Here is a 19,791-nt window from a genome sequence, read left to right on the forward strand (position 1 = left end):
GCCCTTGTGTAAATGCTGCAACTAAACAACATAAGTAACTGACCATCATTTTATAAAACAAATAGCCAAACTATGACTCATTTTGAGCCAGCTGGCTTAAAATGAGGGCGAAACTAGCATGTGCTGCTAACTAGCTATCTCGCGTTTAGCATCACTTTATTTATTTATTTATATGTTTTGTACCATAATAACGTATTTACTGATATTTTACAAACTTTTCTTACCTGTGGTTTACGTTACATCTATGGCCTCGCCTGAGTGTTGACCTGCCTTGTTTTCCTGTCTATTGTTGTGTCTCACCTAATGTGTCCCCGCAGGTGCTTCACTTCCTGTGTCTATAGGTGTATGTTTGAAAATCTTTAAAATGATCCAATCCTGAAGATGTTTTTTATTTAATAATAATAATAATAATAATAATAGATTCATGGTAAAATATATGAAAACAAACAAAAAATAAACGAGAAGTCATTAGATAGAAATGCAAAACACAGCACACACACAACATAGCGAAAGGAAGTGGAAACTAATGTTTTGGGGGAAATCATTTCACATTTGGGTGTCACAGCTGCCAATTTAAAGAATATCATAATATTGACAACAAACAACAAACGTTTAAGTAAAGTTTTCATTAGAGTATTTGTTCTTTTAAGAATTTTGAAGGATGTTTTTGGTCATAAACTGCTTAAATAATTTTATTAGCACTGCTTTGGAACGAAAAGGCAACATAGGTCACCTTTCTAATAATATTTTATAGAATTTGTATCTTTAAAAAATCGTTGCATTAAACTTTTTGTGACGTTGGCTGACTTCTAAAATGGACAATGTCGCCCTCGTGTGGACACCAATGATTACTTTTACTGCCTAGTGCATTGTGCAGATGCCTGGACAGACCTGCCGGTGGGAGGAGACTCTTAGATCATGGTGAGTTGGTCCCAGCTCCCACAGAGAGAAGCAGATGGTCAATGCTTCAAACGACTTTGATGGTTCTCCACAGAGTCAGAAGGAGGAACAAGTGCAAAGAATCAAAGCTCCTACTGCCTGACACCAGTCAGTCGGTTCCTCAAAATAGTTCTAGTGCTCTATGACAACATGTGGAATATTGAGATGACTGTGAATAAAAGTGTTATTCTATGATGATTTAATGATAGAAATCATCTCACAAGTATCTGTTTTATGTTTGTTTTACAATTATTGTCAACACTATTAACTTTATTTATTACTTTATTTATATGTATTTAGCTTTTTTATCTGTGCTGTTCTGTCAATATCAATACATTGATATATATTAATAATCTAAATACACTTTCATTATCCTATATGGTGATACATGCAATGCAATCTTATATTATTTTGGAATATATTCAAATTTAGTCATTCAAAACCTTTAACAACATAACAATATTAATAATAAAAATTGTATATAAAGTCAATCTGTTTACTTTTTTAATCAGAAAAGACGTATAAATACACAACTATCAAATACACAAACACTGATTACAGTAACATTGGCTCATATTATTTTTTAAATGGTGATCTTGATGTTCAGCTTCTCCATGAAAAGAAAAAGAAACAGTTTAACAGAAAGAAACGATTGACTGCCCCCTACTGGAGCTGAAGGTTATACAAACTCCCGATTCTTAGGTATAATGTATTGTAACATAAAAGTGTCATTGTCTGGTGATGTTTTCAGGTACCTGTGTCAGTTCCAGACAGAGAAATCAGATGAATACAAACATAAACTATATGAAATGTTCAGGATTAGTCACCTTGATAAAAAAAATATTTTGCTATAATCAGTGTTTTTTACGGAGCTCCTAAAAGAACATGGAGGAAAAAAAATATTTTCCCCTCTGTGTCCTTTTAGAGGTTTCATAGTTTTCAAGAGTATTTGGCAAAGGAAAAAGTAATAGTTTTGATGGTTTGCAGTAGAAATTTGCAATAAGAAAAATATATATACAAGATACACGATATGAAATTGTACAGTAAAATCCTGCTTTGTTATCCGCTCACAAAGCTTCCCCGTCTTGCGCAGTAGAGGGCAGTGTTGCACCCGAGAGCCTCGACAAGGGTTGGAGTTTTTTCTTTGGAATGGACACAATACCAGACAGTGGCCAGACTGGAAAAACATTTTCTTCTCCATTTCAGACGGATTTTTTTTCTCCCTTTCCTCTTCCTTGTCCTCTAAAGGAAACACTGTTGGTTTCCAGGAACTCTCAGGCTGCAGCAGAACAGATGGAAAATATACAGTAGTAGGATTACGGTAATGATAATAATAACATTAATAATGATGACCTTCCACCATATAACCCTCCCCTAAATATAATACATTCATTCAATAAACCATTTATCCCACCAGCAGAATGCAGAAATTTAATTCAGCTTTAATATTGATTTGTATCTTGATGCTCTCTTTTGTGTCATCAGTCCAACTTGGCTCAATTATAACGAAGACTCTACAGACCCTTAATCATAATTGCTCACATTGCTCATATGTCTATTTTGAAATCAAATGATCAAGGCTTCCTGGACACAGTGATGTCATATATTTAGCACAGTTGAACACACAGTTGATTACAGTATGAGCCTGGGTTTTTATCATCAGCTCCTTCAATCAAAGCACTAAAATCACGCTGTCATCAATCAGAGGATGAGAGAGGTGAAGGGTCCGTGAAGGGTTTCCCAGAATCCCAGAAGCACTCATGCTAATAATCAGTGGGTACTACAGCCCTGCAATACTCATTTTTGAGGTCTCTGCACTCAGAAAAAGTGGATTGATCACTAAATTGACGACTGGTGTGAACGCCTGTTTGTCTCTAAACGAGGCCCTGTCACGAACTGTCCAGGAGGCGTCTCACCCTGTCTGAAAATACCTTAGCAGCAGAACATGAATGAACCAAAGACACAACACCAGAAAGGTTTTCATTGTGTGTTAATGTGTTTCCACCTTGTAGGACGCCTGCAGCTTTTTCTCTCATCCCAGGTCGACCAGCGCAGCTTCTCCCTCTGTTCCAGAGCCCAGTGCCTCCGGGCAAAGGCTTCATCACTGAGATCTTCAGCCTGACACACACACACACAAACAAATGATGAAAAAAGATGATGTTTTCCTCACCAGTGGCATAAAAAGTCTGAGACCTTACCTGACCTTCCTCATCATCTGACTTCTTCTCCATCACCAGCTGTGTGGACACAAGTCGCCACCTTAAAAAATATAACGTATGAAAATGATAAAAAAAAGTAAGGATACTTTTTACTTTTTATTTTTTTTATTTTACTACCGTGGAGTGAGGATTTCTTGCAGCTGCTGCTTTTTTTTGCGACTCCTTTTCTCTCTTCTGTGATGACTCTTCATTGGTGACAGAACAACATCTCTGGGTTTACGATGTCTTTCCTTTTTGATATCTGCAGTACGATAAACACAGATCCCCGCACGTTAGGAATTCTAACAATGATCAGTTGGTTAACTGTACTGCATTTATTAAAATATATATATATATATATTTCTTACCAGGGTGAGATTTAAATCTTTGTTTCCTTGAGGATGGAGATGAGCTGGAGCTGCAGTAATAGTTACAACAGGAGACGCGAAGTGGATCAGAGGAGGAGGTCTGTTAATGTGGTGATAATAACAGCATAAACAAAGGGAATATAACATACTGTACAGCATTTCTGTTTAGCTTTTAGCTTTATGAGGTTAATTCATGTTTTATCACCAAGAACAAACAAGATTGTAAAGGCACTTCTGTCCTACCAGGTGACTACTGCTGCTGCCGCTGGTGTTGAAAGTAAACAGTATACGTCTGTGGTATAAGAGCAAAGGTCGGGATCTGGCACAACCTCTTGACACGCCAGACCACGACTGCCTCCTGCTCCCTGTTTTTCTCCTCTTCGTGCCTCCAGGCACGAATGTGTCGCTGCCTTTCAGACCACTGCAGGGACGAGACCAGATGATGTCACATAAATGTCAGGGTTAGGACTCGTGCGGCGAGGACAAGCAGGAAAAAGGGCAGAAAATCAGCACGTTTCATCATTCAGTGCATGTGAAATAGTAGATTTTTTTTTAATTAAACAGCAGGATTGGTTGTGAGTTTTTAGATGAATGTTTTGCTTTTGATAAATATATAAAATCTTCTTTATTACTGTTAAAATATATAGTAATAAAATGCCTTGTGTGTTTGTGAGTGTGTGTATGTGTTATCTACCTTATCATGCTTTCCCTCACTCTACAGGTCTGTGTGTTATCTACCTTATAATACTTTCCCTCACTCTACAGGTCTGTGTGTGTTCAGATGGCGGTGAAAACCCCAGTGGAGGAATCAGACTTGACACCAGGAGACTCTGTGTTGGAAACATCATCCAAATCATAGATTAGAACACTCCATTTTCATATTTTATATTCTATAAAAATGCAAGAAAAGCAACAAAACAAATCTACATTTTTGTAAACAAAAAGCTCATTCAACTTCACTGCACCAACAGACCCAGTCAATCATATCAAATCTGATTCAGATTTTTCTGCATCCCATTCAATCAAAGTGCAAATTCTACTTTATATATTTTTTTATAAATCATGTTTTATCCTGATGATTAGTGAGTGATTGTGTGTGAAGGGCGGCAGCCTCTGGTCAAGTGGTTAGCTGATTACAGGCAGGCTAGCTTGTAATCAGAGGACTGCAGGCCATGGTGCGGCTGTGGTGTGTTAAGCAAGCAATCAAACCCCCCCAGATCAAATGTAGAGAGTAGCTCCCCCTGAGAGATAATTACAGAAATGAAAGAAAAAAGTCTATATACTTTAATATGATTCAGTAAATGTGAATATCAGTTCACATTTCTTGACATAGTCTTATAAATCAAGTTATATTCTTAAACTGAAACAATTAAATCTAAGGTTAAAACTTCATACCCTTGTCCCTCTCACCCACCTGCTTCTCCATGTTGTGAAGCATGCGTGTGGGGCTGCAGGATTCAGCATCACTGTGCCGCTCTGACAAATCCTGAGGGGGCGCAAACACCACACGACCCTGAGATGCAAAAATAAAAATAAAAGTCTCAGTCAAACATTAAACAGAGTAGAGTGAGTAAAATCACAGATAAGATTTCTAGGACAGCATAAATGCACAAGAATGAGTACAATATTATTTTTTGTACTGCCCCCTGCTGGTGGTATTAACAATTTCACAAAGAACTGATATATATTCTTATGACTCAGATCTGGTTTTGTGTTTAACAGCTTCAAATTCAAATTTAAATGACATGCCTTCCATATTACAATATAAAGGAGAACACTGTTTACTTTGACAGAGCGGAGTTGCTTACGGAGCTCCTCCACTCGTCGTATCCACCTCTCTAGGTTGGACAAACGCTGCTGCAGCCAGCTCCACCTGCTACCCAACTCTGCCCTCTCCTCCAGCCACTGCTGCTCACAGCTGCTGCTGCTGATGCTCCTGCTGATGCCACCGCTGGAAACGCTGACGCTGCGGGGTGTAAGGAGGTGGAGGAGAAAGAAGGGAAAAACTGTGTCACAGTCACATTGGTTTATCCACTACCTTTGGGCAATGCCTTCAGATCATTTTGTCCAGAGGACGACACTGACAGATACAGGAAGTGAATGGTCTCAGACTGAGCCATTCATCTTTGACAATCCTCAAGGTCAAACGTTTTACTAAGGCAATATCTGTCATGCAAAAAAAGAAGGAATAAAGTCAAAATATTTTTGGACACCAGTATAAATACTTTCTCATATATGACTAGTTACTGAGTCTTGTTCCATGCCACAGGGTATACTTAAATACTTTTCCACTAGAGGGAAGCAGAAAGCTTTAAAAATTAAAAAAAGAGAGACTCAATCTTTGCAGGTGTCTTTCTTCAATTTCTGTGAGCATATCAGGATTCAACTAAATAGGCCCAAGTAATAAATTGTAACACAAGGTATTGCTTAATAATCCTTACACACAGACACGTACAGTAAGTGGGCGTTAAAAAAAACCCCCATCATCCTGACAGAATTAAAACACTTTTTACCTACAGTACTATGTGTATTCATGGGCGTTGCAGTGGTTAACATCTTTCCAGAGTGTGTTGCTATAGCAGTGCTCTCAGACCTTGGAGGACAGGGAGTGACTCCCTCTACTTCAAACACTTCTGGTGCAGCAGCTGGAAAGGTTATGGCCGACAGGAAGCAGCTCAACAAAGAATACAATAATACATACTGTTCAAGTCAAGGGCAGTATTTTTTTTAACCCCCTCCCCCCAAATATTCTTTGTCAGCCATTTGACTGTGGTCATACACCACATGTATTTACTGTAAATACAGGAAAATACTGCGGAAATAAAGTTTCTTTTAGCAGCAAATTGATACACATTCAGTAGTTGCCTCCCCTTCCTCCCCCTTTCTCACTTTCACTTTCTTTTTTTTTCTCTTTCACAGACCATGACCACAGCTCACTGTCCTGCAGCTCCATCCAACTGTATAATGGGGAAATTCCAAGGATGGTTGCCAGGCATTAGGTGGGTCAGGAGAGCAGTCAACAAGGGTTCACTTTACACCTAATGAGCCTATTCTCACTCACTTACAAACTCTTTACTACGAAGATACTGACACTGATGACTAGGACGTATTGGTCGGGTCTCGGCTGCTGGCAGCAAACCAGAAATAAAGGATTGGATTTTGTGCCAAATCCTGGCTGATGTAGGACCGGCCCCAGCAAGTACTACGAAGAATTCCACTCTTTGAACACTAGTACTTGGCTCACAGAGTGGCATTAGGGTTTTGGGTGTGTCCCGCAGTTAAACCCTCTGCCATGTAGCCCTGTCAAATACTAACACACAATATATCCAAACATACGGGGAAGTAAAAAAAAAACAGAAGAGCTGTTGTAAAAGGAGAATTTAAACAGTAAGGTGGAGAAAAGTAGACATTTTCCACAAATATTGAGGAGAAGTACATTACACTGAAGGCTGCAGGAGTTTAGGAATTAAACTTTTTTTTTTTACATTGTGATTGTTTAGATGCCACATTAACACATGGAGAAAAATAAACATTAGAGATTTTTCTTTCACACTCACTCAGACACAGTGGTGGTCTCGCGCTGACCTCCATCCCCATCCAACTCCTCCACCTGTTCATAGTCAGAGCTGCTGCTGGCTGTGGTGTCATAGCCCTGGACGCACAAACGTGAAGAAGGATACGATGTGTTGTTTGGAGTCACCAATCTCTGACCTCGACTGCGTCTTCCTTCCTGCTCTCTTACGACTTCCTCCTTCGGCACAGATTTCCCTGGCAGCTGCTGAGAATTCCACCTGTCACTGCAGATATGTACTGACGCTGGAGGAGGACAGCGCAATCTGGTTCCGTCATCTTGTAACACTGTCTTCTCTGGAGATGCAACAGCTTGACTATAATCACAGAACTTAATTTTCTCAACGGAATCTGAAGGTGAATGTACATCAACTCCATCTGGCCAGCGTTTCTGTGAAGAACCGAGGCCCTCAGGGAAACGAGCTTCCTGGCTATTGTGCTGAAGGACGGTGCCTGAGAACGTGTCATGTGCACCTGGTGAAAAGGCAACCTCCTGTTGAGAACCTCTCTGGTTTTCACTGGAGAACGGGACACTGAGGGGGCTGAGGAGGAACACCTGGCTGACAGATTTTTTCTGATGTGAGGAAGGCGAAGGGTTGGCAGGGGTAGGGTTCAAGAAATTTAAAGGTGAAAAGGATTCCAAAGAGGAAAAGGAGGAACTATTCAAGCCCATCATCATCAGTTGGCCATTGTCCCCTGTAGATATGATGTCAGGCTCCAGCTTAGTGCTAGACACAGCTCTACCTTCTGAGTCAACACCTCCAAAAGGAGGAGGTGAGGCAAGAAGAAGGCTTTGACCTTCTCTCACTATTTTGGTCAAAGCTGGAGCCATAACTGTGACAACAACAAAAAAACTGATGTCGGAGAAATTGAAGAAAGTGGTCTTCATAGACTGCACCTTGGATAAAAAACAATGAGGATATGTACATTAAAATAGAACCAAATTCCTAATTCAAACTACTCAAAATATCACTGTTAAAGCAACAGATTACAGTCATAAAAATAGTTTTAAAAAAACATATATTTATTATCCATAGTAACATGTGACATGTTGAGCCAGTTTCCTTGATTTACTGCTCGCGGCCTTGTTTTCAAGGTTTGTCTCCAGCGGCTTTAGCAAAATTTTTTTTTGTTGTTGTTTTTTTTAAAATTACAATAGTTAAACTTTTTTTTTCAAAATCCTTCTGATTAGTTTACAATAGTTAAACTTTTTTTTCAAAATCCTTCTGATTAGTTCTGGGTAAGTTCTAGTTTTTTCTGTCGTGGTTTCTGGCATTTTCTTTTTTGGGTTGCCATTAAATTGTCCAACTGAAAAGAAGCCCTCAAAGAGAACAGACCCTCATACTCACAATTCTGATGTTAACTGTCACCGACTGGGTTTATTTATATATTTGTAAACGATTTCAGGAAAACAAACACAATAGTTTAAGGGGAACACTATAAGAATGATTAAAGTGTTACTCACATTAGCCAAGCGTTCATCTAAATGGCTGTAATCTTTTTCTCTCATTTTATTAGTTAAATGAGTTACGCAGTATAAAAGCTAATTATTTCTCACACTTGAAGGGACAAGTTCACCAGTGTTGGTGTTTGTCAATAAGTGTTAAAGTACAAGTAACAAGCAGGTGAATTATCTTCTGGATAAAGTAAATAAATGATTTATTTTGGCAGAACAACTGAAGTCACACTCACCTGAGCACAGCAGTGGTGTTGAGAGGCAAACCTAACGTCGACGTCCGTCCGAATACACTCGAAAAAAACATTTCTGTTTTTTCCAATACTTCCAATAATTAGCGATAACGAATAAATAAAACGGAAAAACGAATTCACCTTGTTTTCCTGAATTGTTTAACAGCGAAAATTGTGGAGCTGTGCTGGGTGTTGAAACTGAGAGTGAGTGAGAGAGTGAGGGAGTGAGGGAGGGATGGAGAGAGAGATTAAGCCATTGGACCACATTTGTGATGCTTTCAGGAGCTCTCCACAAGCTCGGAAAAAATGCTTCAAAGTAAAGTAGATCGTTTTTATACCTGGTTTTAACTCATAAAATGTAAACGTTTTAAACTGTAGTATAATATATTTCCGCCAAATAAAAATCACTGTGAAGTACGACTTTTATCTTAAATATATGCGTATTTTTTCGTCTTAAAAACAAGTATTCATCAAGAAATTTTGTTTTCCCAAACCATGTGTAGGATCGAATGTAGCCAGAACCTAACGGAGAAGTCGATTCTACTTGAATTATATGTATGGATTTAATCGTGTTGTGCTGAATAACTGGGTTGTTTTTGTCGTCCAGTAAAAATGTTATTTTTCTTTTAGTTATTTCTTTAATTTTTGGTCAAAGAGCAATTTAACTTAAGTGAGCAGCCAAACAGGCAGAAAACAAACCGATTAGTCTGGAATAGCTGCATCAAGGAGGGACTCTCGATGTATCGAATAAAGAAACATAACAAAATAAACAAAGCAGAAAAGATATTTTTGCTTTACACTACTTTTTTTTATTTAAATAAACACGTCTGACTAAAACGCCAGTATCAGCTAACCTTATAAACACAAATAGTTCACATAAAAATAAATTTACATCTTTACATTCAAACACATGTTGACAGTTATGGTCACTCGATAGTCAAACTGTCTCACACAAACACGGACATACATACAGTACACACACATACACTCTTAAAGCCACAGGTTTGAATGAGTTTTTGCTACATGTCAAGGACTGAGACATACAGTGAATAAATAAATGATGACTTCCGGTACATTTGTCATTCACGCTATGCTGATATAAATACGAGTTCACGACCCTATAAATGTTGTTATTGCGTTGTTTCGTCAATATGAAGAAACAGTTCATATCACAGCAGTGGGGCGCACATGGTTAGATTTCAGAACTGCAGGAACACTGACCTCTGGTGTTATCATCACATGTATTTTACAATGCTGATGTTTTTTTTTAAGCCATCATCCTCGGTCTGGTGCACAGTGTCTGAAAAATTTACTTTTCCTTAGATACATTTTTCAATCTAATCTGTTATATTTAGGTTTAGCCATGTTACACGTCTTCCATGTGACTCCTGTAGACCCTAAAGTTACAATCTGAAAATCTGAAGTTCTTCACTGGTTCATGAAGTATATTTATTTGAATGAAAGTCTACAGAATTTCTGTATCCTCACAGCAGCGTCTACAGTTTTTTTTTTCCGTAACCTCAAAGCAGCGTCTACAGTTTTGATTTGTTTTTTCATTAAATAAGACTCAGTAGCTTCGGTTAAATCAATAAAACAGCAGCAGTGTAAAGTACGTGCAGGTTGATGTTTAGTCAGATGTGCAGAAAGCATTTCATATTGAAAATACACACAACTTGTGCAGGACTGAACCCTAAATGTTAATCCTCAGAGGGTTCTTTGAATACAGAGGCCACAGAACCATGACCCGTCTCACATGTTGCTTTTAAAAGATGGGACTTTCATGAGCATGTGCACTTTTTTTGGGGGGGGGGTGAAGATGTTAGAAGTAGTCTCTCCTTCGTGAATCGTCACTTATGAAGGACGGGTTCCACTGGGCCGGGTAGATGCAGGAGTGGCGAGAGCCGGGCAGACCTGTGAACGGGTACAGTCCATTTCTCTCCAGGTCCGAGTTACGCAGAGCAGGCTGAGGGAAGAAGAAGAAATGATAAAGAAGCATGTTTTTTTATACATAAAATCTATAATGCAGTGTTTTGTCAGCGCAGTTCAAAGTGGCTCTTACAGAGTAGTAAATATCTGTCATCTGCAGCAGGTTCTTGGTGCTGCCGTTCTCCTGCATCTCAATGGTCTCCCGACCCCACTCCATGGATATGCGGTTGTTTTTTGTAAAGTCTGTATACGGAGACATCTGGAGGTCTCCACTTTTGAAGATGATCTTATTGATGTCATTTTTGTCTTTCCTAAAAAGAAAAACCAAAAAAATTAATGTTATTCTTTAGATAAAAAAATCTCTAAAAATCTTTTGAATCATCCTACTGTAATAGAATAAACATGGCAGTACAACGTCTGCAGACTTACTTGCAGCATGTTACAATAAGCGCAATGATGAAGATGAGAAGCAGAGCACCCCCTGCAGGTGACACCACCACAGCTATCAGCTTGTAAACTGTGAATAAAAAAAAATTAAAAAATTAAAATCTTGGATGTTTACAATATAGTGAACAAATAATGATTAAATAACTTCCTCCATGTGTCTTCATCATACTTACAATTCCCACAGTTGAATCCTCCAAATCCAAAAGTACATCTGAAAAAAGATAAAATCGCAACCGTTAAAACCACTATGGTAACACTGGAAGGTACAATATCTTTTAGGGATAAAATTCCATTAAAACCACTGTGGTAACACTGGAAGGTACAATATCTTTACAAAAAATTCAAAAAGTTGAGCTGAACTTACGGAACACAGGTTCCATTTTCTAGTTTGAAGCCATCGCCACATTCTATAAATAAAACAAAATTAGTTTAAAATGTTTGAAAAAATAACCAGCAATTTAGCATCAAGGCAAACTATCATAAACAGACAGACAGGACTGACCCAGACAGGACAGGTCATCAGGATTGTGTTTGTAGTATCCTTGATGACACTGACAGTAGGCGGTGCCACTGCTGTCCGTGCAGCTGGAGCGCTCCACGTCACACTGAGTCCTCTGAGCTGCACACAGACTCTCCGCTGCAACACAGCGTCGACACAGTCAGACGTGAAGGTGAAACGGAAATCAAGTGTTTGGACAATATCGGCAAGTTAATATCAGACAGCCATAATTATTAGTGATTAACACTGTAGCAGAGGGCTAATTTTTGCAGAGGGGATATTTTTGGTTGTTGCTCAACACATAACTGTAACACTCCAATAGCCCCATCTTTTACCTCCTACAGGCCACATTCTGCCCCTCAGCTGTAAGAGCCACAGCATAATTATTTACCGTGATAGCTAAGTTGGTGATGCAGGACCATGCGGCAGTGGGTCGTGGAGGAGCTGCAGTTGCTCAGGAACATCTGGATGCTGTTGTAGACTTCAGCACTCGTCACTTGAGTAGAGATGGAAAACATGTTGACAACGGAGATGTGCACCCCGTCCTCCTCTCTGCAGGGAGTTGAGACAAGGTCAGTGTTGAAACTCATAGAATTTTTGTTTTTTATTCTAATTAAATTACATTTTTACTGTTTTCTGGTTTTCAAACATAGCAGCCACAAAGTGAAATAGTTCTGTGAATGCAGGAACTCACTTCCGACTGAGTGTAGAGCGGCTGTAACCGTGGAGAACGGATAATGAGGCGTTGAGCTGCAGCAAAGAAGAGAAGAGAACTTGTATCATTTAAACCAACATGTAAAACCAGGCAGAGTGATGTGAACTGGTTCCTACCAGCTGAATAATCTCTCTCTGTATCTCATGCATGGTGGCGCTCTTGACCAAAACAGTGTCGTGTGGTTGTCGCTTCAAACTGAATGTTCCCAGAAATGTTTTTGCTGTGGAAAAAAAGGACAGAAATAAATTAGGAAATTACTGGAGAAAATAAAAAACTCATACTGGTTTATGGTTCATCCTAGAGTGTTTTTTACCTCTAGTGCAGACACGTCCGTCCTCAAGGTCAAAGCCGAGTGGACACTCACAGCTGAAAGAACCCCGTGTGTTCACACACCTGGAGCCCAGCGGGCAGGGGTCTCGCTCACATTCATCCACATCTGGACACAGAGTGAAGGGACATTATTTACAATAAACATAAATGGGTCGGTTGCTATGGCAACTACTGTACAATGTGCACACAAAAAGAGACCAGTGTTTTCTACTTATTTGCTTTAAAAACATGAAAATGAAAATAGTTTTTAGTATTGAATTGAACTCATTAAATTAATAAAAAATTAAAGAGTTTTTAGTATTGAATTAAACTCATTAAATTAATAAAAAATTAAAGGAGAGGAGAGAAGAAGGAACTCTTACCTTGGTTACAGGTTGCTCCAGTCCAGGCCTGCTGACACTGACATGTGAACTGATTTCTTCTATAAGTCACACACATCCCTCCATTCAGACAGGGGTTTGACAAACATGGGTCTCCTGCGGGGGTGGGGGGCAAAAAAGATCAGCTGTCATTTTATCAGTTTGCAAATCACCCTTTTAAGATTTTTTACTTTTATTTAAACTTTTGGTCCACTCAGGACGAGTGTCGTCAACTCACTTGGTGGAGGCAGCAGGACTGTCTTTGTGGATGCGGTCGGTGACGTCGTCACCAGCAACTCTGTGGTTCCTCTGTGTGTCTGCGTGTCAGTGGTGGTCAGAACCTCTGTACTCCTGGTGGGGGTGCTGTGGGGCTGGGTTAATAAGGTTGTGGTTGCGGTTGTGGTTGTGGTTGGACTGGGAGAAGTGGTAACGCCCACAGTGGCTGTGTCTTCCTGCAGGTCGGTGATGTCGGTGGGTTTGACGCTCCCCGTGACGGGCCTCTGGGTCTGACTCGGTGAAACATGCTGAGTGGGCTGCACGGCTGAGGTGTGCAGGTCGGTGGTGGAGACGGCGATGGAGGCCGTAGTATAGAGGACAGTGGCCTCATTATTAGACTTTGTTGTGGTGTCACTTGAGACGCTGCTGGACCTGGTCATGACCGCAGGTGGGGAGGTCGTGGCTTGGCTGGTAGTGTGAGAGGAAGTGGTGCCTTTGAAAGTGTCCTCCGTAACTGTTGATCTGTAAAAGTAGAAATGTACACAAATGGTCAGTTTAATTTAAAAAAGTACTATGATACAGTATTCAACACAAAGTAATGTTGCTTTAAGTCTTCAGATACTGACTTAGTCCAAAACTAACACCAACACAAAAACTATCACCAAGCAAAAAAAGACTGTCAGTCATTTTGAAATAACAAATGAACTAAAAACATTTTTATAGAGGGTGTCAAATACATAGACATTAGATTGTGTTGTTAGGATATTTTGAGCATGTTTAAACATAGAAGACAAGTCAGTTTCTTCGAACAGTTTAAATATAATATGATTATGTAATTGTAACATCTCCCCAAAAAACTAATGCCATCTTTTGGTGATCTAAAGAATTGCACTGTGTTTAAAAAAATTGAATTATCTTAGTAACTGATTCTAAGATGATGTTTTTGTCCCACAACATACATTCTCAAATCTGGCTATTTCCAAAAAACATTATTTAAAATGAAAAATGCAAGAAAAAAAGTTTGAAAAATCAAATCTCTACCTTTCAGTATCAGGAACTGAAGTGGTGTGGAGGGAGATCACAGGAACCGAGGATGAAGTGTGATCCATCTCAGAAGTATCACTACGGACAGTAGGGGGCGCTGTGGTGACACCCTGGACTGTGTTGTCCTCTGGTGTGTGGGATGGCAGCCTCTCTGTGCTCTCTTGGTTCTGTGTGCTGAGGCTGTGGTCTGCAGTGGAAGACTCGGTGAAAGTCCTTACATCAGAGCTTAAATCCCGGTCTGTTCCCGAGACTTCGGTAGGACCAGCTGCTGCTGTCGACAAGAGAGGAGGTGTGGATGAAAGGGAGAGGTCAGAGTGGTCAGTGCTGAGCTCCATGACAGGAGGTGGTGGCGTAGAGTCGGATTTCTCCTCAGATGTGGAGGTCGGCTGTTTCTGTGCGTTGCTGGGAGGCCGAGTTAAACTCTGGGTTCCTCCGGAGTTGGTGATGAGCAAGTCTGTTGTGTTGCTGCTGTCACCACCAGTGGGTGAGGCGCTGTGGGTGTAGTCTTCAGGAGGGGGCTGAGAGGAGTTGGAGTCCTTCGTAAAAGCAGAGGAGGTGTTGTTGCTGGAGGAGGAAAATGAAGTGGAGGAAGAAGAGGAGGATGAAGAAGAGGAGGACGAGGAGGAGGAGGAAGAAGAGGAGGACGAAGTGACTGACAGCAGGGTCCTCTCTCCGACTCGACTTATGGAGGTGGAGGTATAGGTGCTGTCGGTGTGGAGGTCTGTCTGTGATGCTGATGATGTTGCAAGCTTCTGCCACACTGGGTTCTCCTTTTGCTGGCTGGTGACATCTGTGTGTCCTTTGGGTTCCCAGGATAAGGTATGGGGACCATCTGGTGCCAGTTCTGTATTAATAAAATCTGTCCAGGCGTTGCTATCGCTACTGCTACTGCTACTACTACTGCTGCTGCTGCTCACGCTGCTGCTGGACTCAGTGGTGGCTACATACAGGCTGGACATTAGTGGCTCAGTAGACGGACCATGTGACCTGCTGCCTGTTTCTGTGAACGTCTGTGTCTGCTCACTGTCTGTGGGAACAAAACAAAAAAGAAAGAAATGTGGAAATTAGTCTGTACATTGCAACTTATTAATATAGCAAGTAAAACACCTAGAGTCACAAAGAGTTTCAAATTACTAAAATATGATCTAACATTAGTGTTACATGGAGCAAAAAAACCTGCTGAAGGAAAAAGTGAATGAAAAAAATGGGGGAGACAGTGGGACACATCTCTCTGTATTAAAGTCTTTTTTTTGTTTCAGCATGCGTCCATGACGTTGTCCAGACCAAACGTCTATTCTAACAACGTATATTCAACTATCTGTCGTTGACTTCACAACAGTCCAACTTTCACACACGATGGCCACCAGAGGGAGCCCTCGTGCAGTCTGCAAAGACTCAGACCCCGTCAAAGCACTATGTTGCCTTCTGCTGCTGTTGTTGCAACTGCAGGGTCAATCATTTTGGGTGGAGAACAACTGGCAGTCAGCTCATCTACTCTAACAAAGGCTTTAAGTCCTAAATATGGCCGTGATGGTCCCTGCAGGGACTCTGGTCATTTCCTTCCTAAAGCTGAGTGAGCACAAGGCACCAGCAGTAAACTGTCAAGCATGGATGTGGGCGTGCGTTCATTGTCTGTTTTCATTGTTTAGTCAGAAGAGTAACCCACACACAAGCAGAAGTGCAAAGAAATGTAGACTATTGTGATTGGTATATTTTGAAATTTTCTTTACTAGAAAAACTAATAAAAAGTTTTATTTTTCTAATTTTTGCAACTTGCTAGTAACATTTTAGGACAGACAAGAATCTAAAAACCACAACTTAGTATGGTGTTATTTTAAGCTGATGAATGTTGTGTGAGTACTGAGTTATATTACAATATACTGCATATTATGTGATATTATATTGTTCTCAGTCTAAGCAGTTTTTTGACATTGTGTATTCATAAAAAGAAGCCATAATCATGTTTTCATGGACTATTTAAAGGAAATGGATTCCAGCTATCCACATGTAAAAGTGACACCAATGATGTAAACCAAAAGGTCACTGATTAATCACATTTTACTTTGTTATCAAGTATTGAAAAGTATTTCTGCCTCCTCTAGAGGTCACCAAAGTCACATTAATCTCAGCCTAATCTGGAGCTCTTCACCTGTTACAGCAACCATTGTCACGTCCTCATGGTCAACATCTATAACTCTTGTCTGGAATCTTCTTCATTTCCTGCTGCCTGGCAGCTCCATGTCTAATAAATCAACTTCTCTCAAAATACATCTCCAATCACCACAACATCCTCTGCTCCATTAATCTCCAAGATCTGATCAATCCAGGCTTTTCTGTCATTCTGACCCTGTCCATCTTCCTTGTCACTTACAGTGAATAAATTGATATATCGTAGTAAATATATTCATATAAGATGTAATCCCAAGGCATACAGTTTGGCTTCTGGCTAACTTAACACCCCATCTACTGGGAGTCCAGAACTGGGCCACCAGACTGGTGTTTTTTCTCACACTTCCACCTTTTTTTTTCTTTCTCTATTTTGTTCTCTCTGGATTCAGCCGGGGCAGCAGAACTCAGACTGGAACGTGGTGTTGGCAAAAAAGTGAAGGACACTCCCAGATTCCCCGCTGTTTATCACTCTCGCTCTCATATTAACACAGTAGTCTCTGCGTCTTACTCACTTCTGTTCCACATCTGTTTTAGTCAGGCTTGTATATAAATGTGACCATATACAATATATTCACGCTGTATGTCAGGACACTGCTGTGGAGTTTTACTGTGGACAGATGTTAAACACTTGTTTTTTCTCTCTTGCAGTTCTCCTTGAAATAACTGTCTTTAAAGGTTATTTCACTTTACTGCAGACTGAGCGTATAAAGTTTTGAGTATGAGTAAAACAGCAATAACATTTTTCTATGACATTTAATCCAATAGGAACTAAATCACTCCCACCGTGACTTACTGCTATGACACAACTGTATGTACACCACATGTGGGTTGTACATACAGGCACTGCATTACCACCAATTTACCACAAACCACTGGTGATATATTTTAACGTGGCTTTTATTTTTAGAGCTAACTCTGCTGTAATGTAGACGGGGAAATGGACCAGAATGTCAACAACTTTGGAAAAATGTTCCGTACTCAATATGTGGTCACTCATCTTTTAAAAAAACAAGATAAAAAAAAACGCTATCATCACAGTTCCTCATGCTTAAAGGAATATATAGTAGCAATTATGCTAATGTGGTATTTAGTCACATCAAACACTATAAATGATTTACAGTTAGGCTAACTTCATACTTCTACTTTGGCACATTCCCTCTCATGAGTTAACTTAAGAGTCAATTGCAACTCGCATGTTAAACACACTTGTACGCTAATGTAGTAATCAGCTATTAGCTATAGCTATTTGCAACTAGCTGTTTTATGCTAAAGTAGTAACTGTTAGATGCTTTATGTAATTGTTTCCTTATGTTGTGAAACTATGAAGTTAGCTTTTTATCTCTAAAGTCTTTAAGCCTTCTATGGTTTAAGGAGATTATCTCTTTAAGCCTTCTATGGTTTAAGGAGATTGTGGTACTCAGAAATACCTGACAACATTGTGACATACAGTATATACTTAGAGAATTAATGTTGTAATTGTACACTGTCCCTTTAATATAAACTATATGGTTAGATGGATAAGATGATGATGTTATACTCTTTATACTTTCATCAAATTTTGTCCCTGTCAATTTTAGAATTATGATTAAATTATGTTCTTATTTTGATGCCTACCTCCCAAAACCGTGTGCTAAAGATTTTATTTGTTTTTAGTTATAATTTAAATTATAATATGAATCCGTTTAAAATATTATGATTATACTGATAAACGTTTATGATAATTAATTGGTTCTGTTTTTCAAGTCTCTAAAGCAATGTAAAACATAGCACTGTGTTATTATCGCTTGTATTTGACAGGAAATGAGATCCTGAGAAAAAGCCTATTATAATTTATTATTTTAAACTGATGTATGTTTTGCCAGACATGGTCTGGAAAAAGTGGCAATGACTGACAAGTGAGTCAGTGGGTCAAACCATTCAGGTAGTAGGGAGAACTTTTGTGGGGGGTGGGTAATAAAATTAAATAGTTGACTGTTCATAAAAAACAAGTTTTTAGACTTTCATTTTAATGAATGTTTTATGATATTTTAATCTACTTTTTAAAATTATATGTGTATACACACACACACATATACATACTGTGTGTATATATTGTATGTATTGAAAACAATTTAAATATATCTGTCTTCCCCTGAGGTACGTCCTCCCCATTTGAAAAAAATTACGTGAATTCGCGAACACACGAAAGAGAAAAACGACTTTTAGAGGTACGTTAATAGAACAGAGTGTATTACGGTAACACTTGTTAGTGCAGGCCTGTGTCAAACTCATCTTCTTACCCAAGTCTCCAACAGTGGTGGTGTGTGTTTCAGCAGAGTGCGAGAGCAGGAGGCTCCTCTGTGATGGAGATAAACTCTCGCTGGAGAATAAACTTGAGGTGGCGTTGTTGTCCGTGCTGCTCACGTCATCCGTGGCGGCTGAATTATAAAATCCCGCGGGATCCCAGCTGCCGTTGCCGGGGGTCTGCGCCCAGAGGGGCCGCGGCAGAGCCAAGAGCAGGAGCGACAGAGACCAGCCGAGGACGTGATTCAAAGACCACGTTTCCATGATTCTTAAGACCACAAAACAGCCGCCGATAGATTCCCCAAAGTCGAGTCAATGTCGGGTGAGCCTGCCGTGGAAACCATGGGAGGGACGGCTGAGCCTTCACTGAACTTTCAGAAGAATTAGTTAAATCCTCAAGCAGGTCCGGATCGGATCCGCTACTCGGACGGCGGGGAACGGAAGATAAGAGAGGGGAGACTGGGGACTGTTATCAGAGAGGGCTCCTCCCACACTTACACACACAAGCCAGCACACACACTCAGACAGACATTGGTTTTTTTTTGTCTGTCTGTGTGTGTTCCGCGGAAACTTCACTCAGACATAATGCACTCCCTGGCTGCTTTAAGTTTTAGCTCTTCCAAATATATGCTTAATGCTAATCCTTAATTTGACTCCAATCCTAACTAAAACGCCAAACTACACATAAAACCCCAAATACCCTCTCACTATGTGGGGGTCCTATGGCAAAAACCACAAGAAAATAGAGCCCCCCAAATCCCATAAAGAGTTATTTTTACCCAAAACACTGTCCCCACAAGTGCAGCTAAGCTAACATATATATCACACACATACGTTCCCGCTATGATACCTTATAAAAATCCAATCTTAATTCCAAAATGTACTCCAACGATTACCCTGTTCTTTCAAAATAAATAAATAAAACCTTAAATGTTCCGGGAGGCCAGCTACTTGTTAAGTCAAAATGTCCGAAAATAAGAACAAACATGTACAGTACACAACACATATATCTCTCAGTTACACTATAATAATATAGTAT

At 39.8% G+C, this 19,791-nt stretch overlaps 2 protein-coding genes across 4 annotated transcripts; both read right to left on the reverse strand.

Annotated features, from left to right (window-relative positions):
- Positions 1–2,156: 2,156 nt before the first annotated feature.
- Positions 2,157–9,232, reverse strand: kansl1l (KAT8 regulatory NSL complex subunit 1-like). Of its 3 annotated transcripts, none has more exons than XM_008328817.2 (11): positions 8,768–9,232; positions 7,063–7,973; positions 5,291–5,471; positions 4,920–5,018; positions 4,244–4,335; positions 3,749–3,926; positions 3,506–3,605; positions 3,276–3,399; positions 3,138–3,198; positions 2,945–3,057; positions 2,157–2,218 (listed from the first exon to the last, which is right to left on the reverse strand). In XM_008328817.2, the coding sequence occupies exons 2-11, from the start codon at positions 7,962–7,964 to the stop codon at positions 2,182–2,184; spliced, it is 1,887 nt and encodes a 628-aa protein (XP_008327039.2). In that variant the 5' UTR covers positions 7,965–7,973; positions 8,768–9,232; the 3' UTR covers positions 2,157–2,181. The 3 variants fall into 3 exon arrangements, 2 of the variants coding, with proteins under 2 accessions (XP_008327039.2, XP_016895325.2); XR_003052133.1 differs by having other exon boundaries at positions 2,197–2,218; positions 3,143–3,198; XM_017039836.2 differs by lacking the exon at positions 2,157–2,218 and having other exon boundaries at positions 2,927–3,057; positions 3,143–3,198.
- Positions 9,233–10,553: 1,321 nt separating this feature from the next.
- Positions 10,554–19,763, reverse strand: heg1 (heart development protein with EGF-like domains 1). Its single transcript, XM_008328818.3, has 14 exons — positions 18,749–19,763; positions 14,298–15,327; positions 13,279–13,778; positions 13,044–13,157; positions 12,665–12,787; positions 12,468–12,571; positions 12,331–12,386; positions 12,028–12,188; positions 11,640–11,774; positions 11,502–11,544; positions 11,311–11,348; positions 11,120–11,207; positions 10,824–11,001; positions 10,554–10,727 (listed from the first exon to the last, which is right to left on the reverse strand). Exons 1-14 carry the CDS (start codon positions 19,014–19,016, stop codon positions 10,584–10,586), a joined length of 2,982 nt encoding a protein of 993 aa, XP_008327040.1. The 5' UTR covers positions 19,017–19,763; the 3' UTR covers positions 10,554–10,583.
- Between the last annotated feature and the right edge of the window lie 28 nt (positions 19,764–19,791).

This window comes from Cynoglossus semilaevis, chromosome 16 (assembly GCF_000523025.1).
Source record: "Cynoglossus semilaevis isolate Cse_v1.0 chromosome 16, Cse_v1.0, whole genome shotgun sequence".
Classification (NCBI taxonomy): Eukaryota; Metazoa; Chordata; class Actinopteri; order Pleuronectiformes; family Cynoglossidae; genus Cynoglossus; species Cynoglossus semilaevis.